Consider the following 15,018-nt stretch of genomic DNA (forward strand, 5'->3'; position numbering starts at 1 on the left):
CTGAATCCGTCCGCTAAACAAAGGAAAGATACATAAAATGGAAAAGACACTGGAATTATAAAGGACGGAGGATGGGACGGAGGGGGAGAGGATTACAAGATTGAAGGATCCATCTTGGGAAAGTAGCTTTACAGAGGAAGCATTGGAAACAGAAGGGCAGACTGACAAAGGAGGCGGGGAGGGAAACCATCTTCAGGGGCCCTTAAGCTGGGGGTGGGGTGGGAGTCAAGGGTTAAAGGGGTGTGGAGCACAATGGAGAATCCCTCGGAGACTGGAACCGGGTGGGGCGAGCAGCCTTCCAGTCCAGCAGCAGCCGCTCGTGACCGTGACCGATTCCGCAGCTCAGGAGGAAAACCCAAGAAGCGTATTGCATTTCCTCAAACTGAGAACTTCAAGGTCTTTTTGGTTAAACACTGGGTGGAAAAGAGAGTCAAAACTGAGAGCGCAACTGATATTGTTAAGCCAGTTTGTTTGTGGTAAACAAAACCAGCAAGAAATGCCAGGGGCTGGCTGAGGCTGGGATGGGCCGGGATGGGGGGGGGTGGTTGCTGGGATGGCTGAGATGGGGATGGGGTACTTGCCACTTAAGTGTGGGGACTTAAGTTGCAATCCCAGCATTCCTACAGTGGGATAGAAGGTGGGGAGGGAAGAACAATCCCCAGGCACTGGTAGGGTAGCCTGGTGTGTACAGCCTCAAAGAAGTGAGCCTGCCTCAAACAAGGAAGAACGTAACACACACACACACACACACACACACACACACACACACACACACCCTTCCAGGCTGCCCACTGGCCTCCAGGCACACATGTGAAAGCACACACAAGATTTTTTTTTTAAATCAAAAGAAGGCCGGTGTGGTGGAGTATGCCTGCAGTCCCACCCAGCCTTTAGAAGTGAAGGCAAGAGGACTGGGGGTTCAAAGTCAACATCAGCTACATATCAAAATCAAGGCCAACCTATGCTATTGGACAGTCTCAAGTCCCACATCCCCAAAAATAAACATCAAGAAAGAATTCTGTGGGCTGGGGATTTAGCTCAGTGGTAGAGCGCTTACCTAGCAAGCGCAAGGCCCTGGGTTCGGTCCTCAGCTCCGAAAAAAAAAAAAAAAAAGACAAAATTACAGAGCGAATTCCATAACAGCTAGGGCTTCGCAGAGAAACCCAGTCTTGAAGGGGAAAAAAAAAATTAAGATAGGTCTTACTATGTAGCCTTGCCTACGTCTAGTCAGAGCTTGCTATGTAGGCCAGGTTTCTCTCAAACTCACAGAGATCCACCTGCCTCTGGGATTGAAGGCATAAACTACCACAGGTGGCACCAATGATGGGAAACTGATCCTTGAACCCCACAAGGTAGAAAGAGAAACAGAACTGACTCCCGTAAGTTGTTCTCTGACCTCCACATGTGCCCACAAACACGAGACAAATCAAAAATAAATCTGGGGGGTTTTTTTGTTTTTGTTTTTGTTTGTTTGGTGAAAGAGAAGCTAGAGATCTGAGTCAAGGAGAAGAGAGAGTGGTGACTATCATTAGGGAGGTTTCAGAGTTCAAAATCCTAAAAAAAAAAAAAAAAAAAAAACAAAGAAAGAATTATTTTATCATTAATTTATGCGTGTGAGAGTTGTGTGTGATGTGGTGTGGTGTCCCCACAGAGACCAAAAGAGGATCAGAGCCTTTAGGGCTGCAGTTACAGGCAGTTGTGAGCCCCTGACATGGGTACTGGAAACTGAACTTCTCCTGTCCTCTACAGAAGCAGAAAGTACACTGTCTTAACCAGCGAGCGGCCACCCCTCTCCAGCTCCCAGGGTTCAAGCCCTGGAAAGGCAGTCTTGCTTCCAAGGGTGTGGCTGAGGAGAGACGCTGAAGCTGGCCAAGTTAGAGCTGGAAGGCTGAGCCCAGAGCCCGGGATGCATAGGTGGACTCTGCGTGGTTTCGAAGATGGGGGCTGATGATGAAAGATGAAGAGAGACTGAACCAGACGTCCAGGTTGTTAGGAGCACAGTTACGGGTGTTGATGGAGATTCGGCTGTGAAGACAGGAAGAATCCGGTCCATGCAGAGCCGGGAGTCACTTCTCCCTAATTATCGATATCAATCAAAGGAAGAGCAACCTCTTCCAAAGAGGGCATAGGCGCTGTTAAGAGAAAACCAAGCCTGTGTACCAGATCCACAGGTGAGTCCTCACTGGGTAGTGAACCACAGTGAGGACTGGGAAGGACACCCGGACAGGCTCACTTTTGGAATCCATGACAGAAAATGCATTCTATCAAACACCTGGCATTTACTGTGGGGAGGTGTGGCACACTGACAGGCCCTTGGTCCATGGCTTTTATGTTCCAGGTCACCATTCTGCTGGTTTCCCTCTAACCCCATCTTGCCCATGAAACTGAATGACTTCAGACTCTTGAGAGCGGATTTAGACCTCACCTCACCCAAAGCAGCACTTCTGGTTTTTTCCCTGTCCACCCACCCAGGGATCCCACCTCAGCTCCCATCCAGCCCCATCACCCAGACCCCTGTTTCTCCTCTTGTTTCCTGCAAGGCAGCATAGACCAGGGAACTGCCCTGTAGACCAGGCTGGCTTCAAACTCACAGAAATTCACCTGCCTCCCAGTCACCAACATCCTCCCTCCTCCTCGTCCTCATCCTCATCCTCATCCTCGTCCTCATTCTCGTCCTCCTCCTCCTCCTCCTCCTCCTCCCCCTCCTCCTCCTCCTCCTCCTCCTCCCCCTCCTCCTCCACCCTGTCCCAATGACAGGCACTCTGACACCTTCCAAAAGATACCAAGGGGGAATGAGTTAAATGGAGATACTTTGTATCTCCTCACATGGACCTTCATGATCTGGCCCTGCTTTCTTCTCCAACCTCATCTGTACCCCTTCCCAGTCTCTCTGATGTGATCGGGTTGAGTTTCCTGCCGTCCATCAGCATCCCTGGTTTCCTCCCTACTTGTCTGTCACCTGGGCTTTTTCTTCAATGGTACCCATGCTGACTGCACCATTACTGACTACTGTACCCAAGAGTATCCTCTTCCAGTCCCACACTCCCCTCTCTCGTTTTCCTTGTAGTCGATTCATTTTATTTTATGGGGGATGACCCAGGCCTCCCTCATGCTAGGCTAGTGCTCTGCCTCTAAGACTCGAATCTCCCCTTCCCCGCACCCCTGTTCTTTGAGGAGTCCCTCCTATATCTGGCCTAGCTGGAATGTGATTCCCTAAGAGTAAAAGGCTCTTTGGCTCAACTTTGTTTCACACCGAATGCTTCCTGCCTTGAACAAACTTCCTGGTTGATACTTAGTAAACACGTATTAAAGGCTGTTGGAGGGCAGGCGTGGTAAGGTCGGACAACATCCAGCTGTAATGTCTGGCTCAGGTAGAAGTTTCATTTTAGTATCCCTGGGGTCAGTAGCCGGATAACACTAGAGGCGGAGTAAGCTGTTTCACAGGCTGGAGTTTGTTTGGAAGTCCTTCGAGGTGGTGTGTGCTTAGAATTGAGGATGAGTTTGAATTTGCGATTTGGGTGGAAGGTTAAACTTGGGTGAAGTCTGAAGCTAAAAGACAGAAACTCTGGCAGCTTGTGGCTACTGTCACTTCAGCCTGGTTAGATGCTGCACAAGACTCCCAGTCATCAGCCCTCCCACTCGGGGAAAGTCCCAGACAGCTGTTGGCCTCCCCCAAGAAAGAAACCGAATTTCACACAACCTCTAAAACTGAGATTGAAACCAAAAATTGGCCCATGGCAAGGCACATCCTCCAGCAACACTGCCAGCTCCCGTGACACGGCTTAGCTGGTTCTTGTCCTTCCTTCCTTTGTCTCCAACATCTCCTCATGCTCCCTCCCCTTCTCTCTGTCCTTCCAGGTCCCAGCCTTCTTATGCAATCTCTCTGTCTCTGTATGTCTCTGTGTCTCTGTCTCTGTCTCTGTCTCTCTCCTCTCTCTCTCTCTCTCTCTCTCTCTCTCTCTCTCTCTCTCTCTCTCTCTGTGACATTTTTCATTTTAATACAGCTCAGCCAGCGCCTCAGCCCATCAGCTACCCGTTAAGAGGCAGAAACAACAGGAAGCATAAAGATTCCCAGAGAAAGAGGAACACAGAAAAGGAGCCAAAATGACACAATGAAAATTCAAGTTCTGTCTGAGAGGCCGCGGCTCAGTGGCAGAGAGCCTGCCTAGCTAGCTAGCAGGCTCAGACTATTGAGTTCCGCCGGTTCCGCCAAAGATCAAAAGAACTAAAAGACAAGATATAGACAAGAAATCACAGGACTTCCTTGTTTGCTTGTTTTGACAAAGTGTTTCCGTGTAATCCCTGTAGCCAAGTAGGACCTTGAACTCCTCCACCTGATCTGACTTTACCTCTCCAGTGTCAGGGTTATAGCATGCGCCCACACCTAGTTACGGGGTTCCAGGGATGGAACCCAAGGGTTTCTGCATGCTAGGCGGCCCTGTACCAACTGAACCACATCCCTGAGCCCTGAAAGAGGTGTTTATGCGTCGCTTCCTTCCTCCATTACATCTGGGCAGCCACCAACGCTGTAGGCTCTGCCTTGAACACTTTCTCCTTTCCACTCTCCCCGGGATGCAGGCTCTTGTCCTGGGCTCTTGCTGGGTCATTGTAAAAGGCCCTTCACTGGTCTCCATGGTGACCTCAAGACCTTCCTCCGTCCTTCATCTTGCTTCCAGACTCCCTTTTATAACATTAAAATGTAAGCCGGTCTCTCTTTGACTCTCTACCCTATTAGAATGAGATTTAAACCCTGCAGGTGAGTTCGAGGCCAGCCTGATCTACAAAGCGAGTTCCAGGGCTGTTACGACAGAGAAACCCTGTCTTAAAAGAAAACAAACCAATGAAAAACAATAAAACATGCAGGGTGTATTCTCTGCTTACCACAGTCTTTCTTTTGCTTCTTGTATATGTACCCAGATGCACACCTCAGTCCAGGAGGGCTCTTGCAGGCAGCCAGTACATTTTGTCCCTCCCTACCCTTCTTACCTCCATAATAAATGACCGGCTCCCCGACCCCCACCCCCTTCCATGAATTTCCTCTGGGCTGCCTTGCCAAAGTCATGAAACTCGATCACACTCCACTAAACTTGAGATCCCCAAAGTCAGGGATCCATCTCTTGGAGCTGTCTCTCCTATTCCTCGTACCAGGTGCACATAAGTGTTTATGGGATACAGAGGAAGAGACAGGATGAGAACCACAGAGCTCACAGCACAGGTCCCCAAAGTATGGGGCCTGAACATGCTGGACACTTCGGAATGAGTGACCGCATAAGACGTGAGAAGAAGCACTTCTGTCCCTCTCCAGCCTTCTGTCCTGCCCACATCTTCCCCCAAGGCAAGCCGTCGTCGAAACTGGAATTCCTCTTTACCAGCCTGGGTCTCTTTTTTTCCATGACCTAGAAGTGTTGCCCTTCCCCCACCTTTGGTGTAAGAACTGGTCCTAACAACATTTCTAGTCCTAAGTCAGAGGCCTCATCCTGCAGGGTCCTGTCCCACCCTGAGGAGGAAGGACTGCTAATCAGAGCACCAAGAGAAGCTAAGCGATCAGCACTGGCTTTTCTTCCCTCTCAACTGATTGGGCCCCGAGAACAGCAGTGTGCCCAGAGTCCAGCCTGACCTGACCACCACCATGACAGCTGCAGCCCACCAGGACACTCTGACTGACATCCAGGAGGCAGTGGTGGTGACATCTGAGGTGGCCAGCTGCTGTCATCTATCTCAATCTTAAAAAAAAAAAAAAGGGGGGGTTGGGGATTTAGCTCAGTGGTAGAGCGCTTGCCTAACAAGCGCAAGGCCCTGGGTTCGGTCCCCAGCTCCAAAAAAAAAAAAAAAAAGAAACAAGAAAAAAAAAAAAAAGAAACATGACCAATAAATAAATAATCAATCAGCTTCAGGAACTTTGCTTTATGAAAGCTGTGACTTACAAGCTGAGTGAAAACTGGTTCTTCAGAGGAGTCTCCTACTCAGGGTTCTGGTCGTCCGCGGTCTCCTCGTTGGCTTTGAACTTCCACTGAAGACAGCCTAGAGTCTCAGCTGAGGGACTGACTGCCCAAACTATGGATATGTTCTGGTGGGCGGGGGGGGGGGGGCTGGGCGGAGGTTGTTAATGGATGTAGGAAGCCCAAGACCACTGTGGGTGGCTCCCAAGACCACCGTGGGCGGCACCATCCTCTGTGCAGGTGATCCTGGGTTATATAAGAAAGCCAGATAGACAGACAACATGATAGACAGACAACATGCAGTGAGTGGCACACACCATTAATCCCAGCACTTGGAAGGTTGAGGCAGGCAATGTCTGTGAGTTCAAGGCCAGCTAGGGTATTGAGATCTTGTCTCTGTGTATATATGTATGTGTATGGGTATGATGTGTATGTATATATTATATGTATGTGTGTGTATGTACAATATATACATGTATTCATGTACATGTGTGTAGGTACACATATACATATATTATAAAATAACTAAAGAATAAATTTTGAAAAAATATTAATAATAATAATAAGAAGAAAACTTTATAAGAAAGACAGGAATGTGAGCCAGCAGGATGGCTCAGTAGGTAAAGGGGCTGACTGGCTTTACCTAATGACCTCAGTTCAATCCCTACAACCCACATGGTGGACGGAGAAAACCAGCTCCTAAGAGCTGTCCTCTGACCCCCACATGTGGCCTGTGGCACTTGTATGCACTCGTATGCACACACAAAATAAATAAGTATATTTTTTCCTTTTTTTTTTTTTTTCGGAGCTGGGGACCGAACCCAGGGCCTTGTGCTTGCTAGGCAAGCGCTCTACCACTGAGCTAAATCCCCAACCCCAATAAGTATATTTTTAAGTGTTCTGTTGTGTGTACAGGATTTTTGCCTGCGTGTTTCAGCACCACTTGAGTGTCGTGCTAGCGAGGGCCAGAAGAGGACATCCCATCCCCCAGAACTGCAGGTGTAAATGTAATGTGCCAACCTGTGGTTGCTGGGAATTAACACTGGTCCTCTGGAAGAACAGCCAGTGTTCAGAACCCTAAGCCAACCTCCAACCCTCAAAAAAAATTATATATATATATATATATATATATATATATAATTTTTTAAAGTTTTGTTTTAAGACAGAAACTATTAGTGTGGCTGCTGGGAATTTGGGAATGGACCCCGGGGCTCACACAGGCCTGCAAGCAGCAGAGGAGCTCTCCTCAGATGCGGCTTCTAAACAAGCCCTTTAACTGTCTTCACCTGTGTAGAATTCTGAAGCTCCCTCTATACAGAACTTTGGAAGCCCGGGGTATATATATTTGGGGTTACATAGGTCTGATTTGCAGGGACTTGCAGGAACGGGCTGAGACCTCCTTGCTATACATGAGTGTCTTGAGGTTCTAAGAGAATACCCCCAAATCATCTTCTAGACCTGGACCATTCTAGGACAGTGGTTCTCGACCTTCCTAACTCCATCACCCCTTACTTAATACGGTTCCTCGTGTTGTGGTGACCCCAACCATACAATTATTTTCATTGCTATTTCATAACTGTAATTTTGCTGTTGCTGTTATGAATCATAATGTAAATATTCTCTTTAAATGGAGGTTTGCCGAAGGGGTCTCGCCCACAGGTTGAGAACTGGTGCTCCAGAGAGTAAGGGGATGCAGCTAAGATTGTCAAACACCAGGAGGCCCCAGATTCTGGGGGAGGGTGCACTGTAATGGTACTTCTTGCCCTGAAACTGGCCGATGGCCAGAAAACACAGATATACTGGAACAGCTGTGACTTGAACCCCCAAAGACAAGAGAGGAAATGGACCCGAAGGGGTAGAGGTCAGTGGTGGAAGGCATGTCAAGCGTACATAACCCCGGGTTCGAACCTGAAAAAACAAAGGTGCCACTAACCACATGTGGCTTCAGAGCCCTCCAGACGTGACCAGGGTCGATGGAGAGAGAAACGGGCAGGGGAGCTTGTGAGCAGTGAAGGGTGCAGAAGTGTTATAAACCATCGCTCTTCGGAGAACCAGGCTTCCAGTCACAGCACAGCTGTACCCCCCCTCATTCTCCGCGAATTAGCCGTCCGTTCACTGGAACTCCTCAGCCTGACCCTGGTCCCTGCTAGTCCCTGCAGCCCACAGTTCCCCGGACCCGGCTCCCTTTCCCAGAACGCAGTAGTTTGAGCCCCTAGCCTGCGGTTCTCTCCTAGGCCCCAGCCTTTCCTGCCTTCGACTGAAACAGCAGCATCTTCTAAGCCCTGGGGGCTTCCCCAGGCCCTAGCCCCGACCTAGAACCCGCCCGCTGCCTGCCACACTGCCGCTTCCTCTATAAAGGGGCCCGGAGCACCAGCACCCAGGACCCCGCACAGCAGGTGAGCCTCTCCTGCCCTGTCTCCTTGGGCTTACCCCGGTAACAGGCATCCCTCAGGATCCTGCCTCTTCTCTTGAGCCACAGTCTTTTCTGTACAACCTGCCTGGATCCCCCAGCCTTAATGGGTCTGGTCCTTGTGCCTTGTGGCTTTGATTTTTGGTCTGTTCTCATAGCGTCTAACTCGGCCTTGTCAGTCTCTCTCTCTCTCTCTCTCTCTCTCTCTCTCTCTCTCTCTCTCTCTCTCTGTCATTGTCTCATTCTTTGGTGGAGCTTTCCTCTTCCAGTCTGTCTTTCTCTCCTTATCCCCACTCACTTCAGGGTTCCCCTGCCTGTCTGTCCCCTTTTCTGTCTGTCGCCCTGTCTCTCAGGGTGGCTGTCTCAGCTGGGAGGTAAGATCTGTCTTCCGCTGTGTGCCCCGCCTCCCCTACACACATACACACATCCTCTCTCTCTCTCTCTCTCTCTCTCTCTCTCTCTCTCTCTCTCTCTCTCTCTCTCTCTCTCTGCAGGTTCTCCCCATGACACCACTTGGACGTCTCCACCTCCTGAGGGTGCTTAGCACCCCTCCTGTCTTCCTCCTGGGGCTGCTGCTGGCCCTGCCTCTAGGGGCCCAGGTGAGGCAGCAAGAGAGATGGGGGTGCTGGGGCGGCCTGGCCAACTCAGAGTCCTAGAACCCTCTCAACTCTTCTCTCCTAGGGACTCTCTGGTGTTCGCTTCTCAGCTTCCAGGACAGCTCACCAGCCCCCTCAGAAGCACTTGACCCATGGCCTCCTGAAACCTGCCGCTCACCTTGTTGGTAAACTTCTCCTCCAGAGGTCCAGCCCCGCTTTTCCTCCTACTTGCCCAGGGGCCCAAGCGATCTTCCCATCTCCCCACACCAACTTTTCTTACCCCTCAAGGCAGGCACCCTACTCCCATCGCCCCACCAGCCATCCCAGTTGTCCAGTATCTTTTCCCTGAGGGGGGAAGAAGACCTCTGACCCTGATCTCACCCCAGTGCCTTGTGCCTTTCCCCAGGGTACCCCAGCAAACAGAATTCACTGCTCTGGAGAGCAAACACGGACCGCGCCTTTCTCCGACATGGCTTCTCTTTGAACAACAACTCTCTCCTGATCCCCACCAGCGGCCTCTACTTTGTCTACTCCCAGGTGGTTTTCTCTGGAGAAAGCTGCTCCCCCAGGGCCATTCCTACTCCCATCTACCTGGCCCACGAGGTCCAGCTGTTTTCCTCCCAGTACCCCTTCCATGTGCCTCTCCTCAGCGCACAGAAATCTGTGTATCCGGGGCTACAAGGACCGTGGGTACGCTCAATGTACCAGGGGGCTGTGTTCCTGCTCAGTAAGGGGGACCAGCTGTCCACCCACACAGACGGCATCTCCCACTTACACTTCAGCCCCAGCACCGTGTTTTTTGGAGCTTTTGCTCTGTAGAATCTAGGGAAACTCAGGAACTGGATTCCAGCACCTCTATCCTGTTCATCTTGAGGGTCACATCCCCAGTCTCCAGCCTTCCCAACCAAAATAGCCTGGAGCTTTCACGGGAGTCTGAAGCATTTCAAGGCACCACGTCTCTCCCCCAGGGCCACTCCAGATGCTCAGGGGGAGACTCAAGCCTGTCTAGAAGTTCCTGCACAGAGCAGGGTATTTGTGGGTCTAGGCGGGGCAGAGACCTGGACATGAAGGAGGGACAGACATGGGGGGAGGTGTCTGGGGACGGGGGAGGTTGACTATTTATGAAGAGAAGGGTTAAGTTATTTATTTATAGGGAATAAAAAGAGGGGAGAGATGGAAAGCCGTCGGGTGACAACTAGGTCCCAGACACAAAGGCGTCAGTTACCACAGAACAGGACTCATCTGAGAGAGGGACGGTGACGGTGAGAGAAGTAGATGTAGGTGACCAAGGGGTTTTAGAAGAAAGCCCGAGGCTCTAAAAGCCAACCACTGCCTGGCCACACATCCACAGGGAGCCCCTGCACCATCCGTGAATCCCAATAAACCTCTTTTCCCTGAAATTCTGTCTGCTTGTGTCTGTCTTGGATTGGGGGAGAATGTTCCTGGTCTCTTTAAGGAGTGGAGCAGGGGACAGAGGCCTCAGTTGGATCATGGGAGTCCAGACAGAGCAAGGAGACATAAAGGAGCAGGCAGCTCCCAGTAACATGATGGATTCGTGGGAGTGAGGCAGGCTAAGTGCCGGAGGAGACCCAAAGGATAAGGCTAGGGAGATCAATCCAAGGTTGGGGAGAGACGGAGGTTCTGGGAGAAGTGACTCCCCCAGAGGGTGGGAGAGTGTCCAGGACTGGGAGGGAAGGGGAGAGGAATCCTTGGAAGACATAGAGCTATGGGTTGGGAGAAACCCTGAAAGCAGGGTTGTGGGAACCACATGTCTGAGATGTGCTGCAATCAAGACGATATGGCAGAAGCTTCGTGGAAAACTCACTTGGGAGCAGGGACCGAAAGCAGCAGTCTAAGCCCCATGATCAGAATGAAAGGAGAAGGCTTGTGGGGTCCGTGAATTCCCAGGGCTGAGTTCATTCCCTCTGGGGCTGCCCCATTCTCCTCCAGTTACCCCACCGGCCCTCCCAGAGCCCATACACACTCCCAGCTCTCAAGCCACTCTGCCTTCAGCCACTTCCTCTAAGAACTCAGACAAGGGGGCTTTCCCTCCTCAACGTTGAGTCTCCCCCCTTATGCAGCCAGCTGTCAGAAGCACTCCCAATGCTAAGTTCTCCCCCATGGAAGTCCTGTTTAGAAATCAAAGGGGAACGGACATAGGCATGGTGTCTCTGCAGAGAAACAATGGAAGACAGAGAGGAAATGGGTTTCAGTTCCCAGGGTTCTATACATCACACACACACACACACACACACACACACACGTTCCTGATTGGCCCCAGATTGCCACAGAATCCTGGTGAGGACGGAGAGGAGATTCCTTGATGCCTGGGTGTCCCCAACTTTCCAAACCTCTGCCCCCGCATTGGAGAAGAAACTGAGAGAGGTGCAGGGCCACTACCGCTTCCTCCACATGAGATCATGGTTTTCTCCACCAAGGAAGTTTTCCGCGGGTTGAATGAGAGCTTTTCCCCGCCCTCTTCCCCAAGGGCTATAAAGGCAGCCGGTACACAGCCAGCCGGCAGAACTCAGCGAGGACACCAAGGGACCAGCCAGGAGGGAGAACAGCAACTCCAGAACACCCTGGTACTAACTCCCAGAAAAGCAAGCAACCAGCCAGGCAGGTTCCGTCCCTCTCATACACTGGCCCGAGGCAACACATCTCCCTCCGGAAAGGACACCATGAGCACGGAAAGCATGATCCGAGATGTGGAACTGGCAGAGGAGGCGCTCCCCAAAAAGATGGGGGGCCTCCAGAACTCCAGGCGGTGTCTGTGCCTCAGCCTCTTCTCATTCCTGCTCGTGGCGGGGGCCACCACGCTCTTCTGTCTACTGAACTTCGGGGTGATCGGTCCCAACAAGGAGGAGGTGAGTGCCTGGGCAGCGTTTATTCTCACTCACAAGCAAAGTAGGGTGGGAGGGCAAGAAAGGCAGGAGGGTAAGGGACAGAGGTCGGCTGGTGGGCACAGTAATGTGGAGGAGAGTTGGGGAGGGAGACCTTGGACCCATGCAGCCAGTTGTCTAAACATCCTTGGGTGGATGCACGGAGGGTGAATGAACGAACAAGCGTGTGTACACGTGCAGAGATGTGCAGAGACGTGGCCAGGGGAACAGGGAAGAAGCAAGAGATAAAAATTCGAGACGGAGATGGGAGACGAGGGAGATAAGGAGGGAGATGGAGGGGAAACAACAGATCAAGCACAGAGGGTACCACAGAAAGATGCTGGGATTGGACGGATAAATGAATGAGGAGGAAAAGCACTGACTTGGGGGGGGGGGGGCTGGCAAAGATCGGGGAGGCTTCTCCTTTGTGGTGAGTCTGTCTACTAACCTACTTCTTTCCCTACACAGAAGTTCCCAAATGGGCTCCCTCTCATCAGTTCCATGGCCCAGACCCTCACACTCAGTAAGTGTTCCCAAGCCTCTCTCTTAATTTAGGATGGGGGGCGGGGGACTTAAAGCTTTGGTTTGGGAGGAAAGGGAATAGGGGTCTAACTACACAGATGCTTTCTGGGAAACCTAAGGGTCTCATCTCCGCCTTTGTCCACTTCCAGGATCATCTTCTCAAAACTCGAGTGACAAGCCCGTAGCCCACGTCGTAGGTAAGTTTCTTCGAATGTGCCTTGGGGGGGGGTGTGACAGGGCAGGATTTTGGGGTCGTGCCAGGACGAGAGAAGACAAGGGCTCTGAGAGACAGCAGGTGAGAGAGTCAGAGGGGTGATTCAAAGGCAAGGCATTAGGAGGCCACCCCGGACCTCATAGCCAATGGGACATGGAAAGACAAGAGGGCGCAGGAACCGGAAGTGAAGTGTGGGTAGAAGTTGAGGTTCAGGATGTGGAGTGTGAACTAAGAGGGTGACACTGACTCAATTCTCCCTCCCTCAGCAAACCACCAAGCAGAGGAGCAGCTGGAGTGGCTGAGCCAGCGTGCCAACGCCCTCCTGGCCAATGGCATGGATCTCAAAGACAACCAACTGGTGGTACCAGCAGATGGGCTGTACCTTATCTACTCCCAGGTTCTCTTCAAGGGACAAGGCTGCCCCGACTATGTGCTCCTCACCCACACCGTCAGCCGATTTGCCATTTCATACCAGGAGAAAGTCAGCCTCCTCTCCGCCATCAAGAGCCCTTGCCCTAAGGACACCCCTGAGGGAGCTGAGCTCAAGCCCTGGTATGAGCCCATGTACCTGGGAGGAGTCTTCCAGCTGGAGAAGGGGGACCTGCTCAGCGCTGAGGTCAACCTGCCCAAGTACTTAGACATCACGGAGTCCGGGCAGGTCTACTTTGGAGTCATTGCTCTGTGAAGCGACTGGCGTGTTCATCCGTTCTCTACCCAGCCCCTGTCCCCGACTCTGACCCCCATTACTCTGACCCCTTTATCGTCTACTCCTCAGAGCCCCCAATCTGTGTCCTTCTAACTTAGAAAGGGAATTGTGGCTCAGGGTCCAACTCCGGGCTCAGAATTTCCAACAACTACGATGCTCAGAAACACACGAGATGCTGAAGTAGTGGCCTGGATTGCGGGCTGCTCATGAGCCGCCACCGGCAAGGATTCCAATGGGCTTTCGGAACTCACTGGATCCCCGAATGTCGATGCCTGAGTGGATCGGGGGAGTGGAGGGGGGAGTGGATCAGGCTGTCTCTGGCTCACAAGGCTGCTGAAGATGTCTCAGGCCTCCCTTCCTTCCTTCCTTCCCTCCCTCAGAGCTTCCCAGACTGTTCCCTGAGGCACAGCGCCCAGCCTTCCTTACGGAACCCCCTATATTTATAATTGCACCTGTGACTATTTATTTATTATTTATTATTTATTTATTTGCTTATGAATGTATTTATTTGGAAGGCCGGGGCGTCCTGGAGGACCCAGCGTTGGGAAGCTGTCTTCAGGCCAACATGTTTTCTGTGAAAACGGAGCTAAACTACCAGCTATCCCCATCTGGTCCCCCACCCCCGCCTCGTTGCCTCCCCCTTTTCTTTTGCTTATGTTTAAAACAAGATATTTATCTAACCCAGTTGTCTTAATAATGCTGATTTGGTGACCAGGCTGTCGCTACATCACTGAACCTCTGCTCCCCACGGGAGCCGTGACTGTAATCGCCCTACGGGTCATTGAGAGAAATAAAGTTCGCTTGGAAAAGAAATGTGATTTCTGAAGTCTGCGTCTGTCGTCTCTCTGCAGCCTCCTAAAGTCTGTGGGTCCAGATCTCAGTTTTTATATCCCCCAGGGACATTAAGACCCCTAAGACCCTCCAAGACCCCTGTGGAACAAAAGGCAGTCCACAACCCTACCTCTCCCCGGAAACAGGAGCCTAAGCCTAATTACCTTTGCCCCTGGTCCTGGGAATTTCCCACTCTGGGAATTCCAAATACCTGCTGGGAAAGTACTCAATTCTTTCCGGCTGTTGCGGCTCCAATGGAGTTGGGGTGGAACCACATTCTCAGGTATCTGAATCACAGCCAAAGAAGAGCCTCAGAGCTTCAGGTGTCTAACTGTGCACCCTGTACCATTCAACCTGCCCTTTGAACAGACACTGGGCACCATCCCTGGAGAGGAGATCTAACCTCTATGCCTGTTCCCCGCTGGGCAGGGCTCAGCCAACTCTGCCTCCCAGTCAGCAGCCCTTTGTTCTTCCAAACCTCTGAAGATGAGCAAAGTGGTTTTAAAAAAGACCCAGGGCTGAACGTGTGGCTCTGTGGAGTGTGTTGGGGAGAGCGGTGGAGGGGAGGATGCTCAGGGTATGGGATGCCCTGAGTTCAAACCCCAAGACAACATGACGGAGAAGGAGCCGTTACCAGCTTCGGTTTCCCAGTGTTTTAGATAAACGATGAATGTATTGGGGTGGGTGGATTGGGAAGAGGAAAACCCGGGCTGGAGAGATGGCTCAGTGGTTAGAGCACTGACCGCTCTTCCAGAGGTCCTGAGTTCAAATCCCAGCAACCACAGGGTGGCTCACAGCCATCTGTAATGGGATCCGATGCCCTCCTCTGGTGTGTCTGGAGACAGCGACAGTGTACTTCTAATAAATAAATAAACAAGTAAATCTTAAAAAAAAAGGGGGGGGGAGAAAAACACCTTG

General features: G+C 51.4%; 2 protein-coding genes across 3 annotated transcripts; both read left to right on the forward strand.

Moving 5' to 3' along the window:
• Positions 1 to 7,933: 7,933 nt before the first annotated feature.
• Lta (lymphotoxin alpha) lies at positions 7,934 to 10,345 on the forward strand. Of its 2 annotated transcripts, none has more exons than XM_087596861.1 (4): positions 7,934 to 8,335; positions 8,844 to 8,948; positions 9,031 to 9,130; positions 9,352 to 10,345. In XM_087596861.1, exons 2-4 carry the CDS (start codon positions 8,853 to 8,855, stop codon positions 9,762 to 9,764), a joined length of 609 nt encoding a protein of 202 aa, XP_087452987.1. In that variant the 5' UTR covers positions 7,934 to 8,335; positions 8,844 to 8,852; the 3' UTR covers positions 9,765 to 10,345.
• A 1,137-nt stretch (positions 10,346 to 11,482) lies between these two features.
• Positions 11,483 to 14,082, forward strand: Tnf (tumor necrosis factor). The gene is given in 4 exon segments (NM_012675.3): positions 11,483 to 11,812; positions 12,296 to 12,350; positions 12,499 to 12,546; positions 12,830 to 14,082. Coding segments are annotated over 4 exon segments (708 nt in total). The 5' UTR covers positions 11,483 to 11,626; the 3' UTR covers positions 13,249 to 14,082.
• Positions 14,083 to 15,018: the final 936 nt, after the last annotated feature.

Source organism: Rattus norvegicus, chromosome 20 (genome assembly GCF_021556685.1).
Source record: "Rattus norvegicus strain SHRSP/BbbUtx chromosome 20, alternate assembly SHRSP_T2T, whole genome shotgun sequence".
NCBI lineage: Eukaryota > Metazoa > Chordata > Mammalia > Rodentia > Muridae > Rattus > Rattus norvegicus.